The 25,027-nt window shown below is 47.4% G+C and overlaps 1 protein-coding gene across 2 annotated transcripts in view; it reads left to right on the top strand.

Annotated features, from left to right (window-relative positions):
* The first annotated feature begins 14,159 nt into the window (after positions 1-14,159).
* The window catches only part of NF1 (neurofibromin 1), a 249,271-nt gene continuing 238,403 nt past the window's right edge, over positions 14,160-25,027 (top strand). For both annotated transcript variants that reach the window (XM_060259690.1, XM_060259689.1), the window contains exon 1: positions 14,160-14,287. In XM_060259690.1, coding sequence (XP_060115673.1) covers positions 14,228-14,287 — 60 coding nt within the window. In that variant the 5' untranslated portion in view covers positions 14,160-14,227. The remainder of the gene's footprint in view (positions 14,288-25,027) is intronic.

Below are 25,027 nucleotides of genomic sequence, written 5' to 3'. Positions count from 1 at the left end.
GCCCTGTGACTGGCTGTGTAAAATGGTCCAGCAGAGTCAGTGCTAAGATCAGGAGTCTCCTGGGGTGTGAACAGATGATAGGCCTCAGGAAAATGATAATGGAAAAGGAGGGTAACATTGTTTCACATTACAATGACATAACTGCTGCCCTAAAACCTACTCTCTCCTATTATATGCACAATAACACAGTTCTGAAAAGACGATCTTACGAGTGGTACGACTCAGAATGCAGGTCCTTAAAGAGGCAGGTTACAGCTGGCCTGATTCTGGCAAGGGAATCTCAACTGACGGCTCACTATATGCAGTTAAAAGTCCTAAAAAAACAATTCAAGGAACTTACCCAACATAAGAAAGAAACTTTTATTAAGAAAAACTGGGAGGCCCTGATTAATGCAGCTAAATCAAACAATTCATCGCTTTTTTGGCATACTATAAATCCACTATTGAAAGTTTTCCCCTCAGAAGCTTCAAATCATATTACTGCTGCAGAGTGGGTGGAACACTTTCAGAGGATATATGCCTCTGAAGAGCCCTCTTGCCCCACCCTACGAGCGAAGTTGCTAGCAGAGGACATTCCATCCTGGGATCCTGTCACCTGCGAGGAGGTGAACTCCCTTTTAGGGAGGGTGAAAAGCGGGAAAGCCCCTGGGGGAGATTACATTAGGTCTGACCTACTTAAAGAGCATCGGGATTGGTGGGCTCCAACGTTGGCTTCCCTTTTCACATATATAGACGAGACAGCAAACATGCCAGCCGACTGGGGCTGGGCGATTATTGTGCCCATTTACAAAAGAGGGGGCCATGAACTCCCCTCGAACTATAGGCCAATTAGTTTGCTAAGTGCTATTAGCAAACTGTATGCCTTACATCTGAGGGACAAACTTACGGCCTGGATGGATTCTCAAGGCATTATTGCTGATGTTCAGGCTGCCTTCTGCCCTGGAAGATCTCACCTTGACCAGACTTTGGTGCTGCAATTTCTGGTTGATAAATATTTGGCCACAAAGGGCTCCAGACTCTTTGCAGCCTTTGTCGACTTTAAGGCTGCCTTTGATCTGATACCCAGATCCAGGTTATGGGACAAGCTTGCAGCTTTGTCTATCGACAGACGGCTGTTGTTGCTTATGGTTAGCCTTTATAGTAACTCGGGCATCAGGATAAGATGCTCATCTCAAGGCCATCTAACCCAACCAATTTTAGTGAACAAGGGTGTCAGACAGGGTTGTGTGCTCGCCCCCTTGCTTTTCAATTTCTACATAAATTCACTTCTAACCTCCTTTAATGATTTGGCTTTACATCCTCCCAAGCTCGCCGATCGGCATATTCCAGTTCTAGCGTATGCTGACGACGTGCTTATACTATCCAGGACGCAGATTGGTATGCGAAGGGCCCTTCGCCACCTAACCCAGACCAGTCTGCAGGAAAAGTTGGAAATTAATCTAGATAAAACCAAGGTTTTAGTTTTCACCAAACGATTCAAGGCTCATTGCTGGTTTCTAAATGGCAAACCCATTGAGCAAGTAAAAATTATTAAATACTTGGGGGTGATTTTTCATTATCAGGGAAAGCGTTTGGCACATAAGAACTATGTTGCACAATCTGCGCAAAGAACAGCTGATGCCATCTACCGTTTTTACATCTCCAAAGGGGCCAAATTCTTGCCTGCAGCACTAAGGCTGCATACTGCAAAGACCAGGGTCCAGTTGCTCTATGGCGCTGAAATTGCCCCTTACTCAACCACCAAGCCGTTGGAGATAGTACAAACTAAACTCTTGCGCAAGCTTCTGTCTGTTCCCAGATGTGTGCCGAACACTGCCATCAGGTTGGAATCTGGCGTCCCAAGCATCGAGACGTCAATGTGGTTAAATACCCTTTGTTACTTTCTGAGGGTTCTCTCAAAGCCAGGTGGCCTTCCCCATCTGATTTTTTCCGACTCTTTTGTGGGAACTTGGGAGAAAAGGTGTCTAGATTATTTTAGACTCTGTGATCTCTCCCCTGAGTCCCTAGCAATGATGGAACTGAGGGATGCGAAAGAACTTTTGCGCCTGAGGTTGGTTGAGCTTGAACTGAGATCTGCTAGAGCTAGTCTTTCTGCGCACATTTTCTTAGGGAAGCAAGCCGAAGTACTGTCCCCAGCCAGGTATCTTTTCAACATCACTATCCCAAAATATCGGATAGCTTTCTCAAAAGCACGACTCAACGCACTTTTCTCTTCGGTGCTTTTGGGACGTTACGCTGGGTACCCATATCTGGAAAGATTGTGCCCCTGTAATTGCAATGAGGTCGAAACAACTCTCCACATCGTTTTGCGGTGCCCTAATTACAACGACTTGAGGGCAAGATTAATCTCTCCAATTCTTGGGTCCTTGGCGGGCAGGCCGGAGGATGAGCAGATTGCCTTCCTCCTGTCTGATGCTCATTCTGATGTTTCATTTAAGATTGCCCGTTTTTGTTATGTTGCTCAGTTGGAAAGGAGGGAAATTGAGAGTGTAAATCTTGCTTATGAGTTTTAACAATATGTGCAATAGTTGGTGTTAGGAATTTTGTGTAAGAGGTGATGGGTTTGTTTTTATGATTTTGTTTTTGTTTGTATTAAGCTGGTCGGATGACCGGGAATAAAGTACTACTACTTGGTTCAGGTCCCGCAGGGCTCATACCATCTCTGGAAGATGATTCCACCATCGAGGGGCCATTACTGAGAAGGCTTGCTCCCTAGTAGCCTTCAATCTAGCCTCTCTTGGCCCAGGGATTGTTAGAAGGTTTTGAGAGCTAGATCTCAGTGCTCTCTGGGGAACATATGGGGAGAGGCGGTCCCTTAGGTAGGCAGGTCCTCGGCCATATAGGGCTTTAAAGGTGATAACCAGCACTTTATAGCGAACACGGTACACAACCGGCAGCCAATGCAGATCCCGCAGCCCAGGCCGCACATGTTCCCACCGTGGTAGTCCCAATAGCAGCCTGGCCGCCGCGTTCTGGACTACCTGAAGTTTCCGTGTTTGGTATAAGGGCAGCCCCATGTAGAGGGCATTGCAGTAGTCTAGTCTCGAAGTGACCGTTGCGTGGATCACAGTTGCTAGGTCGCTGCGCTCCAAGAAGGGAGCCAACTGCCTCGCCCTCTTGAGATGAAAGAAGGCGGATCTAGCAGTGGCCGCTATCTGGGCCTCCATTGATAAAGAGGATTCCAGTAGCACTCCCAGGCTCTTGACTTTGCGCACTGGTATCAGTGGCGCACCGTCGAAAGCCGGAAGGGTAATCTCCCCTCCCGGTTCGCCGCGGCCCACGCAAAGGACCTCAGTCTTCGCCGGATTTAACTTCAGCCCGCTCAGCCTGAGCCAGTCAGCCACGGCTTGTAATGCCCGGTCCAAATTTATAGGGACATCACCAGTCCGGCCGTCCATCAGTAGATAGAGCTGGGTGTCATCTGCATATTGATGACAACCCAGCCCATACCTCCGTACGATCTGGACAAGGGGGCGCATAAAGATGTTGAACAACATCAGGGAGAGAACTGCTCCCTGAGGCACGCCACAGTGAAGTGGGTGCCTCTGAGATAGCTCCCCCCCAATTGCCACCCTTTGTCCCCGACCTTCAAGAAAGGAGGAGAGCCACTGTAAGGCTAGCCCCCGGATTCCTGCGTCGGCGAGGTGGCGGGTCAGCAGCCGATGGTCGACCATATCGAACGCAGCCGATAGGTCTAGCAGCAGCAATACTGCCGAGCCGCCCCGATCCAGTTGTCGTCGGAGGTCATCCATGAGGGCGACCAAGACTGTTTCCGTCCCATGGCCCGGGCGAAAGCCGGACTGGCATGGGTCCAAGGTGGAAGCGTCCTCCAAAAAATCTTGTAACTGCAACGCCACAGCCCTCTCAATAATTTTGCCCAAAAGGGCAAATTTGAGACCGGTCAGTAGTGTGCCAATTCGGCCGGGTCTGATGAAGGTTTTTTCAAGAGAGGGCGGACCAATGCCTCTTTCAGGGGTGTTGGGAAAGCACCCTCTGAAAGGGATCGATTTATAATATCCCGTATAGGATATCTTAGTTCCTCCTGGCAGGCCTTAATTAGCCAGGAGGGGCATGGGTCCAGATCACAAGTTGTGGATCGTGCAGTGCCAAGAATTCTGTCGACCTCCTCCAAGCTGAGCGGGTCGAAGCAATCTAGGGTTAAATCAGAAAACACGCATTGGGCTTCGAGTTCACTTACTGCATCCAAATTGGCAGGGCAGTCGTGGCGGAGCGATTGGACCTTATCAGCAAAGAATTTTGCAAAAGCCTCACAGCCAATCTCCAATTCCTTAGCTTTTGAGTTGCCCTGTGGCATTTTGCTAAGGTTCCGAATTATTCTAAATAATTGGGCCGGGCGCGAATTTGCAGATGCAATCTTAGCCGCAAAGTATGTTTTCTTTGCGGCCTTGATTGCCACCTCATAGGACTTCATAAACTTCCTATAAGATGTTCTAGTCGCTTCGTCACGAGTACGCCGCCATTGCCTCTCTAGCCGTCTAAGGCCTTGTTTCAGCTGGCGTAATTCCGGGGTATACCACGGAGCCAGCTTAGTCCGAGGTCGCAGAGGGCGCCGAGGTGCGATCTCCTCGATGGCCCTAGAGAGCCGGCTATTCCAGGTCTCAATCAGGCCATCGAGGGAGTCGCCAAAGGGCCAGGGGTCCCGCAGAGCCATCTGGAACCGTTCCGGGTCCATTTGGCTCCGCGGGCGAGCCATAATCGCTGTGAATTCTGTTATCAAAAGGACCTTCCTTACAAAGTGCCAGTGCCTTACCAGCTAGACTGGAAAGAAAACTTTAGGGCAAACAAATTTTGGGAGATGGGGCAGTCCTAAAAAGAGACTCTCCCCCAGCTCCTGAAATATATGAAAAGTTATGAATAAAATGGGTTTGTTTTATTTTTACCCCCGCCCCCTTTCCTCCCAATGGGGACCCCAGGAGGGAATTCTTGAGGACCTGGGGGTGGATCCTGAGGAGGGCAGGGGTGGGGGAAGGGAGGGAGGGAGCTCCAAGGGGATGTGATTCCATGCAGAGTCCTCCACCCTGCACAGCTGCCATTTTCTCCAGGAGAACCAGATTCTCTTGGCTGCAGAACAGGTGTAATTCTAGGAGATCTCCAGGCCGTACCAGGAGGTTAACAACAAGGAGAGTGATGGGCAAGGGAAGAGCAACAATACAACACCGTGGCTGATCAAAAAATGCCACAGATGTGGCTAAACAATTTTCTTGTAATATAAACTAGAACATTATGACATAAACTTATACAGAAGTGCAACAAAGAATTTCAACTTGCAACTCTCAGTGCATCGCCAAAGTCGTTGAGTTTTCACAAAAGTCCACAACAATGGTCCACGTCCAAACTTGACAGATCCAGATGCTCATGGGAAAAGATGCTTGTGATACTTTCATCTCCAAACCTGAAAGACAGAAAGTGCTTGTGGTGCTGACATGTTCATTTTCCATCAAGGGTCAGGAACTTCTCAAAACCTCCTCCAATGGAGATGCCAGCCTTAATAATCCTCCATTTCAAAATGGTGTTTTCCAAGGGGGGTTTGAGAAGAGCCCCGAACTCCAATGTATCTCTGAACAACATCACAAACACAGGTGTTTGTGGCATTTTCTGATCAGTCATTGTTGTATTATTAGGGTGGCAACTCTAATAAAACCGTAGTTGATCTCATCCGGACAGGGTGCATTTATGGTTTAACTGGACCCTGCTTGAAATCTAGCACAAACCTCTAAAGTTCTGCACTCTTCTGCAGAGGCAATGGCCCAGTGACCCAGATTCAAGATTTGCAGGAAAAACAGGCTGTTTATTTCTGGTCACTCCGTGCTGAAGTAATCCCAGTGCATGTCCCATGGGGGTGGCCATCCCAGCTGCACTTGCAAAGACACACAGACCTGCCCCAACTGAGCAGCCCTTTGCAAACAGCCAGCCAGCCGCTCCTTAGAGGGGAATGTTGGGAATTTATTGCAGGCTCCACGTCCTCTGTTGTGACTATACAACTGCATAAACAGGAGGCGGGTTGGGAATGGGGGTGGCAGTCATGTGACAGCAGGCTGGTTTAGCATTCAAAAAGTACTCTTTTTCGGGGGAAAGTTTTTATTAACGCCATCTTCAGTTTGTTCAGTGATAACAGAAAAGGATAACATCTGCTAAAAGAACAGTTGCAAAATAGTAAGATTATCGGCAAGATGAATCACAGCATTATTGTATGTCTTTTTATAGATCTTGTTTATTGTTTGCTCAAATTCTTTTTTATAGTGTTGTTATCCACGAGTCCTAGGATGCCATGTAGAAAGGGAATATAAATATTTTACATAAATGTTTTTGTAACATACCAGAATCCAACTGAATGACCCATTTGGTGATGCTGTTATAATTCAAAGCCTGTGTGAGAAAATTATCATTGTTCCGAGAGAGCATTGTCCACTTTCAAACTGGCCTCTCTTTGTAATATCTCCCTGTAGGTATAACTATACCAGCTTAGGATATGGAACTAACAAAACACATCTGGTTGAAAGTTCTCACAAGACCAGAGGAAGATGGGGAGAAAATGTGTCACGCAGTGATGTCCAGTCTTCATTTTGCAGTCTGAATGTTTTCCAGTCATGATCATCCATAACTTAGTACAAAACAAGGATTACAGGTGAAGTAATTTGCTTTGTACGACGATACTGCACCGTAATGTTTCACAAACATGTGGATAAAATCTGTTCTGGCTTTTGCAGCACAGAATAACACATCTCCCCATCACTGTATGATAAAATGGTAGTATCAAACCTGCCCTCCCTTGTCCAAAGACACTACCATTTCATCATCCAGAGATGGGGTAAGGCCAGCAAAACACAAAATTAAACAAGCCCTGGAATACATGGCCACACGTCTCAATCAGGTAGCTGCCACCAGCCCTTCGAATCTATCCCAACAGTCAGAACCCAAAGGGCAAGCTTCTAACCTTTAACAGAATAGAACCAGAAAGTAAGCCTTGCAAGGCAGAACACCTACTGGATGAGTTTCCATAAAATAGTTAACCTGGCAGGTGAGAGCTAGGGTCCAGGTACTTGGGCTTAGATTGAAGCCATCTGGAGAACAAAACACCACAAAATATATTCAAAGGTTTATTAAAATTGTGCAAGAATATATAAAAAAGAACTTGGCAGGAGTCAAAAACAACAAACTACATTCAAAGACTAGCTACACATGAAGATATTGGTTCAAAAGTTACAAAGGTTACCATTCCAGAAGCTGAAGTTCTGGGAATGCAACATCTTTTAGTGATCCCCAGGCTGAGAGGCGACTACCAGGGATTGCGCCTTCTCAGTAGCAGCCCCCACTGGCGGAACCAGCTGCCGGAAGAGGTTAGAACCTCGTGGGACCTCACCCAGTTCCGCAAGGCCTGTAAGACCACTCTCCTCTGGCTTCCTTTCAGCTGACCTTTGAGACCTACAACAGAAGGAGGAATCCAGGAAATACTGACACCATCGTAACTGAATAACACCAAAATGTTATTAATTTATAGAAGCTGAGGTTGTATCAGCGGGCAAAGCTCCAAGTCAGCACGGACCAACAGAGGGCTTGGCCCATAGCAAACAATCAGCAGGACACCATCCAGCTTGAAGCACAATAACTTAATAAGAAGGCAAAAAGCTAACTTCTTTCTGGCTAAATTCTGGTGGTCTCAGGCCTTTAGACCAGTCAGATCTCCGACTGATTATGTCAGTTGGTGGCGTGATCTAAGCAGGTGGCCTAAGAGAGATCAGGCTAAAGTGAAAATGGGGAGGTAGCCAAGTCTTATCTTCCTGTGCCCACCAGGTGTAATTCATGGACTCTATCTGAACACGAATTGGTACTAAGTGCCATGGCTCTGAGAACCCAAAGGGAGTCCAGGCAGGCTCTACTTCACTCCCACAGCTGGGCTAAGAGTCACAAGACCAAGCAACAAAAACTGTGGTTTCTTTAAACTGAGATTTTTACATCAATTCAGGCCTAGCATTTGAAAATGAGGCCAGAACCAATGTGTAAAAAAGAAACAAGAAATTCTATTTCCTTGGCATGTAGCCATGCTCAAGCGTTGTATTGCTTAAACATGTCTGGAAAGAGAACCCCCAAAGCAAAACACTCAGAGCACCATCGAGTCAAAGTAAGCACTTTGCAGCCCAGTTGGTTTCAAAGGGAGCTATTTTAACAAGGTTAGAATGAAACTCTTGTAACCAGTGAGACTTGGAAGTGCGTAATCACTCCTGGTCCAGTCGTGTGTGCCAATACAGCTGTTCAAAGAATCCAATATTCATATTTTGGCATGCTGGCAGCTCTGGTATTCAGTCAGTCCTGCAGGCTGGCTCTGACTTGCCCGTCAACAGGTTTCTTGGCAGGACGCCTTGCGGCTTGGGACAGACCAAGCCTCTTCTGAAGCAGAAAGGTCAGCTGGCCTGTGGTTGGTATGCCCTGGTCTTATCATAACACACAGCTGGAGACAATATGGCATCCTTGCTGGGATTACCTCATGCCAGCTTTCTGCATCACAAGACTTGGCCGAGCTTCAAATGGCATCAACGGCATTCTTGAGGTATTTTACTTACTTTTACATCTCACCTTCCTCCCAATGGGGATCTAAAGTGGCTTACATTGTCCTCCAGCTTATCCTCACAACAACCCCGTGAGGTAGGTTAGGCTGAGTCTGAGACTGGCCCCAGGTCACCCAGCAAGCTTCCATGGCAGAGTGGGGATTCAAACCTGGCTCTCCCAGATCCTAGTTGGACACTCTAATCACTACGCAAGGCTGATTCTTCCTTTTTTTGACCTTTCCAAGTGCTCTGGTTGGCCTTCTACTTCTAGGCCAATTCCAAGTGCTGGGTGTCACCTTTGAGGCCCTTCACCTGGCCAGATTAAGACTACTGGTCAATCAAAAGTCAGTATTTTGTACTCAGGCTGGCAGCGGCTTTCCAAGACCTGCCAGTCTGAGTGGACAATACTGACCTTGGTGGACCAAGAGCCTGATTCTGTATAAGGCAGTTCATGTGTCAATGAAGGATGGCATGGACAGCATATTTTCAGGGTAGAGAAGGGACTTTTTCAACATCCGAGATGCTCTTGGAGGAGACCCCAAGGATGCAAGACCTCCTCAGGCATTACATATGGGTAGATATAGGTGCAGGGGTGTGTGTGGGGAGAGGTATTGTGATTTTCCTGCACTGCCCAGGGAATTGGACTAAATGACCCTGGAGGTCCCTTCCAACTGATTCTAGATGTACACTTCTTCAGCTAAAGATATGTGCAGATCAATATTCCCTCTGAGTTAGCGTGAGCTAATTTACAGATTTTGAGCCTCCAGCTCACACCTTTTTGTCTTAGCTCAGGAAGGATGACCCCAGAGCACACTAATTTATGCAGTAGCTCACAAAATAGAATTTTTCCTCACAAGACTCTGTAGCTTAGAGGGAACATTCGTGCAGATGCACACTTGAGGTAATAAGTTTTAAAAATGTGTATCTACGCAAGCTAAGTCATCCAGTTCTCATTTATACCCAGAATTAAACTTTGTTGGCCAATCTTGCTTAAAGAACCCTGTGGCGCAGGTTGTTAAAGCTGCAGTACTGCAGTCCTAAGCTCTGCTCACGACCTGAGTTCGATCCCCGGTGGAAGCTGGGTTTTCAGGTAGCTGGCTTGAGGCTGACTCAGCCTTCCATCCTTCCGAGGTCTGTAAAATGAGTACCCAGCTTGCTGGGGGGAAAGTGTAGCTGACTAGGGAAGGAAATGGCAAACCACCCGTAAAAAGTCTGCCATGAAAACGTGAAAGCAACGTCACCCACGAGTCAAAAATGACTGGTGCTTGCACAGCACAGGGGACCTTTCCTTTTCCTGCGTAATGCAGGAGCCACATAGAATAAACGTCAGATGTTTGAGAGCTGCAAGATGGGAACATCAGATATTTGAGAGCCACAAGGAAGGAAGGAAAATAGATGGGGAAGGAGAAGTGGAAGGAAAGCAACTTTAAATGCATTATGAAAGTTGGTGGCTGGCTTGAAGAAGTGATTTAAAGAGACAAATGCCTTCTCCAAGCCAGCCGATGGGGCGGTGGGGGCTTTGAGAGCCACACAATATGTATGAAGCAGCCACATGTGACTCCCAAGCTCAGTATGGCCACCCCTGGTTTAAAGGTGCCAGTGGACTCAAACTTAGTTCTCACCAATGTTCCTTCTAAGCTGCAGTCTTGTGAGCAAAAATTCTATTTGTGAGCTACTGGTATTAAAGTTGTGAGCTACTGCATAAATGAGTGTCCTTTGGGGCCATTTTTCCTGAGCTAGGGCAAAAATGTGTGAGCAGAAGGCTAAAAATCTGTGAGCTAGCTCATGTGAACTCAGCTTATAGGAATCACTGGTTCTCACATGTTTGTTAACTCTTTATTTGTATGCTAATTTGCTGGTATTCACAGGTCTTACCAACGGCTTTAATCCAATCCTAAGGTGTACTTATTGCACAGTTACTTAGGCACTGTAACTCAGCCCCCTCACTACCTATATGTAAGGCTTGAAAAAGTATTTTTCAATGTATTTGAAGAAGTGTGCATGCACACAAAAGCTTCTACCCAGAATTAAACTTGGTTGGTCTTAAAGGGGCCTGACTGGACTCAAACTCTGTTCTGTTGCTTCTGACCAACCTGGCTGCCCACCTGAATCTCTCCTGCCTCCCTGCATGGCTGATCTTGCCCTATTAAAGCCACCTGGAAGATCTGATGAACATATGAAGCTGCCTTCAACTGAATCAGCCCCTCTCAGTCCATCAAAGTCAGTCTTGTCTACTCAGACTGGAAGCCGCTCTCCAGGGTCTCAAGCGGAGGTTTTTCACGCCTATTTGCCTGGACCCGTTTTAGTTGGAGATGCCGGGGATTGAACCTGGAACCTCTTGTGCTTACCAAGCAGATGCTCTACCACTGAGCCACAGTCCCTCCCCTGTTCCCTGACCATGGAACTCCCAGACCCTTATCCAGGTTGGTCTTGAGATTGTAACAATACTGAAAAAATGCAGGAAACTCAAGCTCTATAAAAATAAAGCCAAGCCTAATATTTTTTTCCCTCTGGTTATTTGAGAAGTGAAATGTTTTGGCATCATTTACTGACCTCTGGTGGACAAACTTGCTAGAGAATGCTGCTATGAAACAGAACAGGAAAGACCAAAGTCTAACGTAAGCAAAATTTCCTGGAAGTAAAGCCAAATTAAATGCTTGACTGTCCCCTCCCCCCCCCCCAAAAAAAAAAAAGCTGATCAAGTTTTGCAAAGAAAGCACAGCCTGTGTCTCTTGTATTTCTGCCTCCACAATTTTGCACTGCCTTTTGGGCTCCTGTATATCTGCCAATGCACTCCATGCATTGGATGAACATGGCTGTAATTCATAAAAACGTATCTCATAATCAGTCTGTCCACTTTAAACCCCCCCAATTCTGTTTTCTCTGTTTCTAGTAAAAGCCAATCTTGCTTACATGAATGGCTCAGAAAGAATCAGTTGGTACCCAATAGTCCCAGAAGCAGGCAACCTTTTAAGACAGGAGTGGCCAAAAGGTGGCTTGGGAGCGACATGTGGCTCCTACATATGTGGCTCTTGAAGCTCCCATCGCCCCATTGGCTGACTTGGAAAAGGCATTTCTCTCTTTAAATCACTTCTCCAAACCAAGCCAACCAACAGCTTGGAGAATGCATTTAAAGTTGCTTTCTTTCCACCTCTCTCACTCCTCCCTCCCCCATCGTTGTCCCTTCCCCCAGCTCTCAAACATTTGCTGTTGATGTTTTGCAGCTCTCAAACATCTGCCGTTTATTCTTTGTGGTTCTTATACTAAGGACGTTTGGCCACACCTGTGGGAATCCCGCTGGGGTCTGCCTAGGAATCAAACGGAGTAGAGACAGGAAGGGAGTACTTGGTTCTGCTCCAGCAGAGGTTGGGGTGGGGGGAGCATTGCCAGCACCCAAGCAGGGGCTTGCCTTGATGGCTCAGCGGTGGGAGGGGGGAGAAATGCCTGCTGGCCACAGGGATCATCATGGGGCCAGAAAAACCTCTGGATGTTAGCAGCCTTGACACCAGTGCGGTGGCCCATGAGGCAGGCAGCATGCTGTGAGGCGGACAAGTGGGGTCACTTTCATCAAGCACGGAGGCTGGTGGGCCCTGGATCTCCTGAGGCTGAAGCTCATCCGGTGGTGTTGTCCGGCTGCCTTTTACTTTTGCCCTTGTCCTTTCAAGCTGTCCAGCAGAGGGCTGCTCCCAGGCCCAGAGCTACGGGGAGGGGGGGCCAGGCCCATCCTTTCAACCCCCCTTCCAACTGTATGGCCCTTGCATTGGAGGGCCCCCAATTTGTCCCCTTTGCCCACGACCACTATGAACAAGTAGTAGCCTTGCTGCTGGTCTTTTCCCCCTCTCCCCTTCCCTAACACAGCATGCAGAGCAAAGGGGGGCTGAGAGTCAAGAGGAGCACATAAGAAAGGGGTGGGGGAGAAGAGCTGCTGTGACTGACCAGGTGAAGGGGAGGGGTAGCTTGTGGGACGGGACGTACTGAATCTCGGAACAGCGCCTGCCCATAGACTATGCACACCTGCCCATAGGGAAAAAGGGAAATTAAGCTTGGCCTAAGGACACCCCTTGCCCATAGACTATACACGCCTGCCCATAGAGAAAGCACACCTGCCCATAGGGAATAATGGGGACCACATTTCAGCATAAATGAAGCTTAATTTCCCTTTTTCCTACAGTGAAATGTGGTCCCCATTATTCCCTATGGGCAGGCGTGTATAGTCTCTGGGCAGGCGCTGTTCCAAGTTTTAGTACGTCCCTTGTGGGACTTGAGGCCCCGCTCACATCCCCCAGTCCCACCAAGCATGAAATCCTGGCTAGAGCCCTGTGGGACTTCGAGGGATGCTGGAATCACTGACCGAAGCCCTCCGCCTTCAGCCCGGCATGTCTCTGTTCCCAAGGCCGGGCAACTGAAGGATCGTGGTGGGAAGAGGGACCCCCGGGGTCATCCAGCCCAGCCCCCTGAGTAGGGTTGCCAATCCCCAGGTGTGGGCAGGGGATCCCCCGGTTTGGAGGGTCATCAGAAAGCGGGGGGAGGGGAGGGAAATGTCTGCTAGGAACTCTATTATTCCCTATGGCGATTTATTCCCATAAAAATCATGGAGAATTGATCTGTGGGTATCTGGGGGGCTGTTTTTGGGGGTAGCGGCACCAAATTTTCAGTACAGCATCTAGTGCCTCTCCCCAAAATACCCCCCAAGTTTCAAAACGATTGGACCACGGGGTCCAATTCTATGAGCCCCAAAAGAAGGTGCCCCTATCCTTCATTATTTCCTATGGAAGGAAGGAATTGAAAAGGTGTGCCATCCCTTTAAATGTGATGGCCAGAACTCCCTTGGAGTTCATTTATGCTTGTCACAGCCTTGATCTTGGCTGCACCCCCAAAGTCCCCAGATATTTCTTGAATTGGACTTGGCGACCCGACCCCTGAGGCAGCGGAGCTTGACTCCGGAGGGAAGGCCACGCGGTCCTCACAGGGTCCCTCGCAGCGGCCACCCGCGCATGCGCCTCCCGCTCCCCCCTCCAAGCCCTTTTCTCGGGTGCAGACGGCGCCCTTCGTCCTCCCATAGAGCCGCGCGCTTGCTTCGTTTCTAACGCTTGCGCACTAGTAGCGAGTCTCGATGAGCGCGCGTGCGCAGTATTACTTCTCAGCCTTGTCTTCCCCTTTCGTTCCCCCCTCTTTTGTGGCAGTCCTTTGCCTTCTCTGCGCTCATACGCATGAGCTCCACCCTTCTGGCCCAAAGCGCATGCGCGCTGTCCTTTACCTTCTCGGCTCTCGCGTTCGGATCTCGAAGGGCCGCCAACTGCGCATGCGCGTTACCTCCCACTCGTCCCCAGCTTTCCTCCTCGCATGCGCGCTGCCCTTTGGCTTCTCAGGCGCTCCCCCTCCCGTGTGCGCGTGCGCGGCCCTTGCGCTCCCTCCCCGTCTTCCGCCGCCTGATCGTGGGCGCATGCGCCGCGCTCCCCTGCCTGCCTGCGGTGTCTCCCCCCTCTCTCTGCCGGCGGCGGGGCTCCGCTTCCGGCGGGGTGTCATGGCGGCGGGCGGGCTGTGATGGCTGAGGAGGAGGACGAAGGCAGCTGAGAGCTCGGCGACGGAGGCGAGCCGAGGGCAGGCAGGGGGCGGCGAGACCCTCCCCCGCCTGGCTGGGTGGGCGGCGGCGGCGGCGGGAGATGGCGGCCCACAAGCCGGTGGAGTGGGTGCAGGCCGTGGTGAGCCGCTTCGACGAGCAGGTGCGGGCCGCCCTCGAGGGGTCGGGCTGGGGGGCCAGGCGGGCAGGGGCGCTGGGGGGACGAGGGGGCAGCGGGGCGGGAGGAAGTGGACACGGAGCCCGGTCTGCGGAACAGGCGTTGCCTTGTTCACTCTTCTGCTAAGTGCCTGTGCAAGTATTTGCTCTTGCGGGCTTCTCGGGTGTAGTTTTATGGCTTGCATAAACAGAGGGCCTTTCATGGCGGCGTGAGGGAAAGCAGCGTGGACATATAGCTCTCCCGGGGAAGCTGGGAGCCCGGGGGGACAGGAGCACTTGATGGGGATGCGCAGATGCTCCGCCCTTGCGAGTGGGAGACTGGAAACAACTGGGGCATAAAGTGGGAATCAGGAGGGAGCTGGTGCGTCCTGTGCACGCAGAGATGGGACACTGCTGTGTGGAGTGAAGGAAGGAGCCCTGTGCGTGACCAAAGGGATTATCGGAAGAAATTGGGATGTGTGGGTTGGATTTGGGTGCAGGCAAACAACTGGGAAACTCTTCTGAATGGAGTTCGAGGAGTGACTTGTGTTTTCGGAACAGAGAGCGATTGAAGGTGGATCTTTGTTTATGATGGGAACAGGAAACATTTCTTAGCCTGAGGCTATGGAAGTTTGGAAGCTGTTTATAGGAAGAGCAGTTGGTTGGATTCCGCCCCCCCTCCCCCGTGCAGTTCAGTATATATGCACAGGTTCTCTGCTTTTCCACAGTGGTTTTCAGACAACAGAAACAACTTAAATTTAGCTGAGTGTCTCCCCCCCCCCCCTTCATGTTGCTACTGTGGCAGTTCAGGTTCACCACTGAAATGTATAAAGACCCTTCTTTACCCTTAACAGTATATGAGTTTGAAATGTTTAAGGAAAGTATTTGGGGAACATTTTACATTTATTCTAGGCACTGGTGTATAGCTTTTCCTAAAAATGGGTCCAGCCTTTCGCTTTCTCCAAGAGATGAGGATTTTGAGTGCACTTCGTTTTGTCATTGTGCTTGTTGAAAATGTTTTGGATCATGCATTGAAGCATGCCGTGTATTTGTGTCCTTAAATAGTCTTAATTATGCTCTCAAGATGAAAAATTATGTTGTTACAGATACTCATTTGTCTTAAGATTTGTCATGTTCAGATAAACATTTTAAGAGTTAAAGACTTTCAGCTATTCTAGTTTGTTCCACAGTCATTATAACATCTTTAAATGTATGAAAGGCATTCATTCCTTCTTGGAGAAAATGAAATTTTCAAATGAGGAGGTGCTGAAGTGCAGAAATTAGTCTTTGATGTTTTTAGGACTCAATAAATGTGTAGCATTTGATTGCTGAATATGCGCAGTGACTTTTTTGCAAAAAAAATTGAGAATTGCCATCTATGGTACAATCAGTGTTTGCTGTTGACTTCAACAGAGTTTCAGTTGAAATGAATTTAGGTTACCACTCTGAAGGTGGAGGAATGAACTAGTAATGTTTTGTAAATTAAAATTAATTTTAATTCTCATAACTTTTTTTTACAGAAGTTAGAGTTTTGCATTGAGCTCTAGGAGACCTAGATTAAAATAAATAGCTGTCATAGATAAGCTGAGTAGCTTTGGAAAGGTATTTTCTTTCAGCCTTACCCGTCAGTCTCTGAGTGGAAGTGTGTTTGTGCATGAAAGCTCATACCTTGACTAAAACTTTGTTGGTTTTAAAGATGCCACTGGACAAACTTTGGGAATAATGATGACAATTATGAGTACTGAAGAACAAAAGGAATGCAGTACATGTCAAACCTAACAAACTTTGTGGGCTTATGTTGATCTAACAGTTTAATTACAGTCATGGTCTGACCGCTAATGGTGCAGATCAGTAACTATCCTTTGTGTTTTCATATCTTCTAAGTAACTGGTTATTTAGGAAGCTGAACTTTTAAAATGAACTTGTTATATGCGTATGCTAATCAATATATAAAATTCTCAATGTGACCCCCATCGGCAGATACTTAAATGAAGAGACTAGGATAGGAAAAAGAGCCCAGATCTTTCTGCAAACATGAGAAAACTCCCAGGTTTGCAGAGAAATCTGAGAGGGGGTTAATCTCATAATAAAAGCGCTTGTAGCTTTAAGAAACAGGTTCTTCTCAGTGACTGTTGCTGGGCAGCCATAGCAGTATCCAGGCTTGCTTTCTGTCAAGAAGGCAGAGGAGCCCTTTCCAGGACTGTTTTGGCCTTTGAGAGAAATTTGGGCCAAGCTTAGCAGCAGACACCAAGTGGTTTGCTCCCATGTAACATTTATGAGTCACCCAGTCCTTGCTCCTTGTGAGTGTTTGACAGCAGCCACCCCACAAAAGCCACTATGTGTAATGGTGAGAGTTTCAGATGACAGTCCGAGAGTCCCAGGTTCAAATCTTCATTCTGCTGTGGAAGCTCACTGGGTGACTTTGGGCCAGTCACACACACTGCCTATTCTATCCCAGGGGATAGGATGTTGTGAGGATAAAATGGAGGAGAGGAGAATGATGTTGAGCTGCTTTGGATCCTCATTGTGAAGAAAAGTGGAGGTATAAATTAAGTAAATAAAATAACTGAAGAGAAGAGAAATAAAACGTAGGTTGGTGGGTGGGAGAGGAGCCAGGAAAAGGTAAGAATATGAATGTTGCCAGGAAGAGGGAAAGAAGAAATAATTTGGGGAAGTGAGGTACCACCTACAAGTCCTTGCCAAAGTTTTTCCAGGAAAGGGCTGCCAGGGGAAGAGAAGGAAGGAAAGCTGAAGATGGGGTGTGGTGTGTGGGGCAGATAAAGGTAGGTTGGCTGGTAAGTGGAAAAGAGAGAAGGAAGCATGAAAAGGGAGAGGCTGAGGTGGCTGCCAGAGAAGGAAAAGAGGGAATGTTGTGGGAGGGGATAATGAGGTGACTCTTCAAATCCTTGCAGGTCCCCTGCTTGTAAATTGAGTTTTGGTAGAGCACTGGAATTGGATGCAGAAGGTCCTAAATTCAATCCCTGGTAATTCCTGAAGCAGGAAAGACCTTTGCTTGAACGAGATCTTAGTGAGCCATTGCCAGTCAGTAACCTAGATGTACTAGTGGACAGACTTGCTATAACACATTGTCATATTCTCATATGCTTTGTGGGAAATGGCTGTAGCTCAGGGATACAGTACATGCTTTGTATAATGCCCCAAATCCAATTCCTGTCATGTCTGGTTAATGGATGTCAGGGGATGGGAAAGATTTTTCTCTTTCTGAGACCTTGTAGAACTTGTATTCTGCAAGTATGGATAGATATTTGTGGTTAGAAATGGTCATTCTCTGCAAAGTGGAACTGATTACTGCTGCAAGGCATGCAAGGCATAACCCAGCAATGTATCCTTTGAATGACTTTGCTTTTATTTGTATGGGATGCTGGTACCATTATGTAGTAAACATTATATGACTCGTATTTTAACTGTAAAAATATCCCACTTTTAATGTTGTCTAGTAGTTAGCATAGTACCAGTTCTATCTTTCTGGATGTTGTGGAATCATTTTGGGGTGCACTTCTAGTATCTCTTTGTCTATTTAATGTCAGACTGTTCCAATGGTAGGTCCAATAACAGGTCATGGTCTATGTATGTTCCAAATTTCAGTATTCTGGAATACTTCAGTCCATTTAGTAGCACTAAATGTATTAATGTTTTTAGAATTTTATGGATTTTAATTTGTCTTCAAATGTTATTTATTATATAATGTATGTATTGAATTTTATGCTGTTAGCCGCCCTGAGCCGCTTGGTCGGGGAGGACGGGATACAAATAAAATGTGACTGACTGACTGACTGACATTTAATAGAATCAGAGTTGGAAGGGACCTCCAGGGTCATCTAGTCCAACCCCCTGCACAATGCAGGAAACTCACAAATACCTCCCCCTAAATTCACAGGATCTTCATTGCTGTCAGATGGCCATGTAGCCTCTGTTGAAAAACCTCCAAGAAAGGAGAACCCACCACCTTCTGAGGAAGCCTGTTCCACTGAGGAATCGCTCTAATGGTCAGGAAGTTCTTCCTTATAGAATCATAGAGTTGGAAGGGACCTCCAGGGCCATCTAGTCCAACCCCCTGCACAATGCAGGAAACTCACAAACGCACAGGATCTTCATTGCTGTCAGATGGCCATCTAGCCTCTGTTTAAAAACCTCTAAGGAAGGAGAGCCCACCTTCCTTGAGTGATTCCTTCCTTCAAGAGAATTCCAGAAATCTTCCTCTCAGAATGTTCTGGGGGACAGTAGCTATTGGGAGACAACTTTCAGCTTTCTCAGTGGCTTGGAAGTTCTTTAGCTATTTAGAGGCATGTTTGTGGCCCTCATTTTGAGTGAGATGAATGTGAGGTGGGCTCTAGCTCTTCAGGAAGTGCCTGAACAATTCTGATGTGCCTATGAGTGAGTAAGTCTGAGCATCTTATAGTGTATACACTTATACTATAGTGTACTTGGACCTGTCGGCTGCATTCAACATGGTCGACCATCAGTAACTGATTCACTGCCTTGCTGACGCAGGGATTCAGGGGTTGGCCTTACAATGGCTCTCCTCTTTTCTCCACGGTCGGGGACAAAGGGTGGCGATTGGGGGACAGACATCCCAGAGACTGTGGTATGCCTCAGGGAGCGGTGCTCTCCCCGATGCCGTTTAACATCTATATTTGCCCCCTTGCCCAGATTGCCAGGAGGTATGGGTTGGGTTGCCATCAGTATGCTGACAACACCCAGCTCTATCTACTGATGGACGACCGGTCTACCTGTACCCCAGAAAATCTGGACTTGGCGCTGAAGGCTGTGGCAGGGTGGCTTAAGCTGAGTTGACTGAAGCTGAATCCGACAAAGACAGAGGTCCTTTGCCTGAGCTGCAGCGGCCTGGGAAGGGGAATCCCCCTACCGGCTTTTGATGGTCAGAAGCTTGGGGGTGCTACTGGAACCTTCATTGACAATGGAGGCCCAGATAGCAGCCACTGCCAAATCCACCTTTTTCCACCTTAGGCGGGCAAGGCAGTTGGTCCCTTTCCTTGACTGTGGCGACCTGGCAAGTGTGATCCATGCTATGGTCACCTCGAGATTGGACTATTGTAACACCCTCTACATGGGGCTGCTCTTGTCTCAAATCTGGAGACTGCAGCTGGTGCAGAATGCAGTGGCTAGGCTGATATTGGGGCTCCCCATGCGGGAGCACATACAGCCTGGGCTGCGGGAACTGCATTGGCTGCTGATAGTGTACCGGATTTGCTATAAGGTGCTGGTTATTACCTTTAAAGCCCTATATGGCCGAGAACCTGTCTACCTTAGGGACCGTCTCTTCCCAGTTGTTCCCCAGAGGGTACTCAGATCAAGGACACGGAACCTGTTATCGATCCCTGGGCCAAGGGAGGCAAGACTGAAGACCACTCGGGACAGAGCCTTCTCTATAGCGGCCCCCTATTGGTGGAACCAACTGCCAGAAGAAGCAAGAGCCTTGCGGGAGGGACCTTGTTCGGTTCTGTAAGGCTTGCAAGACAGCTTTATTTCAGCTTGCTTTTAATGGATAGCCACATATGAGGGTACTCAAGAAGACTGAAATTTCTGGACTATGTTAGTATTAGCACCAAACTGTTTTAAAAATGTTTTAGTTGTTTTATTGTAAGATTTTAATTAGTTAATGTTTAATCTGTAAATGTTTTTACTGTTGTGAGCTGCCCTGAGCCTGCTTCGGTGGGGAGGGCGGGATATAAATCCAAATAAATAAATAAATAAAAAATAAATACTTACTGGAAATGCCTTCCCACACCTGAATGCAATGCTGAAGAGACCGCAGGACTTCCAGAGTCCAATATTTTGGTCCTTGGCTTACTCTGAGATTTGATTGCCATGTGCAAAAACCGTGTGCCCTTTGAAAGAGAGGGGAACAGTGTGCTGTGTTCAGACTCCCATTCCCTCTGGTAATTGCATTGTCTCAGACAGCGCATGTACCAATTTTCAGGGCTTTGGAGTAATTTGACAATTGGATACCTTAGTGAGGTCCTACACATTTTTGTATATGTGCATGTGTAAACGGACTACATTTGAAATCATTCCAAAGGAGGGTGTAAGAGACCACACACAGTTAACTGTTGACATGGCTTTCCTCCATTGTGTTGTATATAATGGCAAGCATAGGTGTTGGGAACAGGATTTAAGACCAAACTGTCCTAAGAGGTGGTGCTGTGTCTCCCTTTGGTTCATAGGCTCTGACAGGGCTACTGCTTCTTGCTTAAAGCTGTCCTGGAGCCTTGTCTTAATAAAGCATCCCACAAAGGGATGTTTGTGCTAGAGATTTTGTTATGAGTGCTTAAATTTAGCAAACTTGTTCATACATGCCAGGCCTTTCCTTTCCTGTTGTTTGTTGCAGGAGTATCTTTATTTCTCTTGGTTCTGGGCTGGAGTTGTACTGCTTTTAAGTGACTTGTCTGACGTTCCAGTGACTTGAGTTAGAGTGGCAGATTGAAGTATTTGCTTGTAAGAGCTTTTCATTAGGGATGTGTACTAGATTATTCAGGTGCCCTGTACTGTTTTAGGATTTGAGCTTTAAAAAAAAAAAAGCCAAAGGGTTTGAGGTCTGTTATCCCCTGTGGGGAATTATTTGGGGGTGTGTGTGGAGTGGCTGTTTTCAAGTGAGTGAATCCAAAGGTGCAGGGAACTTGGCCCTGCTTATTCACTAAAGATCATCCTCCAAGTTTCAAGCAAATTGCATCAAGAAGTCCAGTTCTGTAGGCCTCTGAACATGATTTCACTGGCCATCCTAGATGTCTCCATTGTTTCCTGTGGGGGGGAATCCCATGCCTTCTCCAGGCCAAAGAAGGCAATAGCCAAGCACACGAAAGCAGTCACTGGCCAAAAGCCTTCCCATGCAAACAGAACAAGGCCAATGGAACCATTGTTGAACAGGAGAATCCCAGCAGAGCCATAGGCCAGTGCAGCAAACTAAACACAACCAATGTCAAATTAGAGAATTCCACAAGAATCAAGGGACACAATTGCAAGCCTAACTAAATCAGTGTCAAATCCTAGAAACCAAGCAGAATCCTGAGCTGATGCAGTAAGCCCAACTTTAAGCCAAGCCAAATCAACCTTGCAAGCCCAGTATCAAGAGAACCAGCCAGACCTAGCAAGACACAGATACGTACACACTTCACTTCTCCTTTCTCTACATTCTGTACCGTTACTGGCTCACAAGAGGAGCCTCAGGAGCTGCAGCTACCCTTCATCACTAGCACTGTGGTTCGCTCCTTTCTCTGTAATGAAGAAGCACCATAACAAAATGTGAGCTACATTTAGGTGCCTCTGCTTGTTTTAATTGAGATACTTTTCTGACATCTCTTTTGTGGGGAAGGGGGGGGGGCAATAACATTTTTGGCACTTTATTTCTTTCTTTTCTGCACAGAATTGTGCTGAGCACCACCATCACCTTCCCGTGCTGCACAGCTGCTAGGATTCTGTTGAAGGCCTTTAAAATCTGTTTTAGGAACACAGTTTGGAATGTGGATTTTATACACTGCCAGTCAAGTTGGCAAACATTCCTGTTTTGTACTTGTTTTAAGTTTGGGGGGAAGCATTTCCCCTCAACTCAGACTGAGAGGGTCCAGGCCCAAGCACATGGTCACTTCACTGATGCTTGAAGTCCAGGACTGGGTAATCGGAGGGCTGGAGCTGCACAGTCCCCCCAAGGAAGAAGGCTTGAGCAGTCCAAGTTGACATTGTTGTCCGTCTGGGGAAATAAATGTTCATTCTGTGTGGTAGTCAGAAGGTACAAGAAACAGGCTTGGCCAGACCATCTCTTTCTTGGCTGAGTAGCTCAGCTGACGGATGGCACATGACTTGTAGGGTAGTTTCTTACCATTGTGTCTGCTGAAGCCAGACTTATGTGCTGCACTTTTCCAAATGGTGCCGACTGCCTCCCTGGTGGTCTGCATGTTCTCTTCCTTTCTCTGGAATGGTTGCTGTGACAGACTCATGAACTTAGCCTGAGTAACTGGGGGAACAGGTTTGCAGCGATTGGCTGGAACGTTGCCTGGGCAATGAAAAAGTAACAATATGAGTTTTACTTAGCAGTGGAACACCTCAGGTTAGGGAGTCTTAGCCAGGGAGTCTTTGAGAGAAGTCTTCAGAGAAGGAGTCTGAAGTGAAGATGGTGGGCTTAGGCCGATCAGTTGTAATGACAACTGGACGAGGGGCTGAGATCAGCCAGAGAGGCTGGGCTCCTTGTGGGAGACAGAGCTAGGTAGTCTCTGTCTGAAAGAGAGCGTTTTCAGGCAGATTGAACCTCTCTGAGGGAGATTTTGCCAGCACATCAGGCAATCTCCGTGTACATCACACAATCTTCGTGTAGATCGCACAAATACACACTGAAGGGGAGAACTGAATTCTGGTGGTCAGCAGGGTTACCCAAGACTCAGACCAGAAGACTAGCTGTGGGGCTGAGACGCATCAGTATTGAGGGGTGCGAGTTCTGGAAGTTAGCTAGTGTGAGAGGGTCTGTGAGGGAGAGTATACTGACACCAGTCAGGAGTTCTCTCTGTGTGTGGAAGAGTGATTGTGGTTTGTTATTTTTATGATTTGGCAGTGCCGAAGCTAGGGCTAAACAATTGAAGTAACAGCATTCTGAGTGCCCAGAAGGCACTGCCTGCCTGAAGTAGAATCTAGTAGGATTCTGAAGCCTGCCTGTTTGTTGTTGTTTTGAAGATCTTCTGCCAAAGTGTTTGTTATATTTTACCTCAGCCTGATAAATCTCTACTCTTTGTAATTGATTTATTCTGCCAACTGATTTGCCTTTTGAATATTGAACAGTTATAATCAATATTATTTTATCCGTCTCCCTTGCCTTTTGTTATCTAATAAATATTTTTTGTGGTTTTTGACTTTAAAACTGTCTGGTGCCAATTTTTGAGAGTTCTGACGGGATTTCTGAGAATCTGACTGAGGGAAGGTGACTGGGGAGAAATTTAAAGTGGTTGCCCTCTCGGGAAAGCTCTGACTTGATTCCTCACAGTTGCCATCTTCACCTGAAGCTTTTTGCATCAAGTGGATAACAAGACCCAGGTTTGCCACCTTGGTGAAGTCTTGAAAGTGCTTGTGGACTTTCACCATCTGAGAGCAAGTTAGCCAGTCCTTGTGGATGAACAGCTTCTTCCCCTGCGCAGGGGTTCCTGCGGAGGTCACCTTGACTGGAGTGTTTTTCTGCTCCACCAGATGCTGGAGCATGGTGCAGGTGGATTTTCTCTGAGTGCTGGTGTTGTTGATCAAGTGGTGGTGTTGTGTGCCCATCAGTTCCTCCTCCTGGCGTGGCAGATGAGTGGCTTGCACTCTACATGAGGATAGATCAAAATGAGGAACTGCGTTAATTTAAAAAAAATTATTTAATAGGCTTATATTCTGTCTTTTCCCATAAATGGGCTCAAGGCGGATCTCAACATATAAAAATAACAATAACCTACAAAACGTATCAAAGTTAAAACACCAATTTAAATCTGTCCTGTAGCAGTAGATCTGAAGAAGTGAGCAGTGATTCTCGAAAACTCTTACCCTGCCATAAACTTAGTTAGCCTTTAAGGTGCTACTGTGGACTTTTTTCTAGTCTACATGAACTGTAACTTGTGATATTCTGGAGGGTCTGATGAGAACCTGGAATCATGTTCTTTGCAGAAACAAAACCCAGGGCATCCTTCACTACCACACAGTAAATGCGCTGAGCTTCTGCCAGTGTCTTCATAGTTGGGCTGCCATCAATCACCATGTAGCCCTTGGAGACTTCTCTCCAAGGTGGCGAGGGGTTGGCCACTGTGTGCACCCCATCCAGGTCCTTAGTGTGGAGCAAAGCCTGGCAATAGCTGGCCTGGTAACCCCTCCCACCCTGACCAGCACTAGTTGTCCCACCCAAAATATCCCTGGGTTGCCACCAGTTCGCAGTCAGCAGGAGGTACGTGTATTGTGGCTGGGACCAGGTCTGCAAGTCAGATGTGAAGTGCATGGCACTCTCAGGCCTGGCAGCCTCACACAGTTTGAAATAAAAGCAAGAAAATCTATTTCAGGACCAGAAAGAAAACAAAGTCTCATTTTTCAACTACAGCAGAAAAGAACATAGAAAAACTTGAAATAATATTTTAAGAAATATTTTAAAACAAAGTTCACTGTTGGCAAACCAGTCCTGAAGATGTCCAGGTGCAGGACAAAAAGGAGGTCTTCCCAGACAGGCAACAGTAGTAGAGGAGATCCAAGGCAAAGACCAAAACCTGCACTGCAGCACTTCAGAAACTGTAGCCCTGAAATGGAGACAAGCCAGCCTCCTGCTTTGTAATCCCCTTTGCCCATGCTCAGACAGCCATGGATGATGAGGGAACCATTGCCTTTCGGCAGACAGTTTTAGTTCTCTCTCAGTGTCTGATCTCATTGCCTTGGAGTGCTGCCCCCCTCCCTCTTGTCGCTCATGAAACTTCTAAAATGGAAGAAAAATGGCCTGAGATCTATGTCAGCCCCAGTTATTCGCAGATATTTTTGGTATTCTGAGAATCCCTAGTATCACTCTGGATATCCAAAAAATACCAGTGAGGAATTGTGTGTGTGTGTGTATATCTGGAGAGGGATAATCTGACATGGCTAGGCCAGGCTAGCCAGATCTCATCAGGTCTTGGAAGCTAAGCAGGGACTGCCCTGGTCAGGATTTGGATGGGAGACCACCAAGGAATTCCAGGGGTGTGATGCAGAGGCGGGCAGTGGCAAACCACCTTTGAGC

This window comes from Heteronotia binoei, chromosome 18 (genome assembly GCF_032191835.1).
Source record: "Heteronotia binoei isolate CCM8104 ecotype False Entrance Well chromosome 18, APGP_CSIRO_Hbin_v1, whole genome shotgun sequence".
Lineage (NCBI taxonomy): Eukaryota > Metazoa > Chordata > Lepidosauria > Squamata > Gekkonidae > Heteronotia > Heteronotia binoei.
Note: the sequence above shows the minus strand (reverse complement) of the source record. Positions and strands in the feature narration are given on the sequence as shown.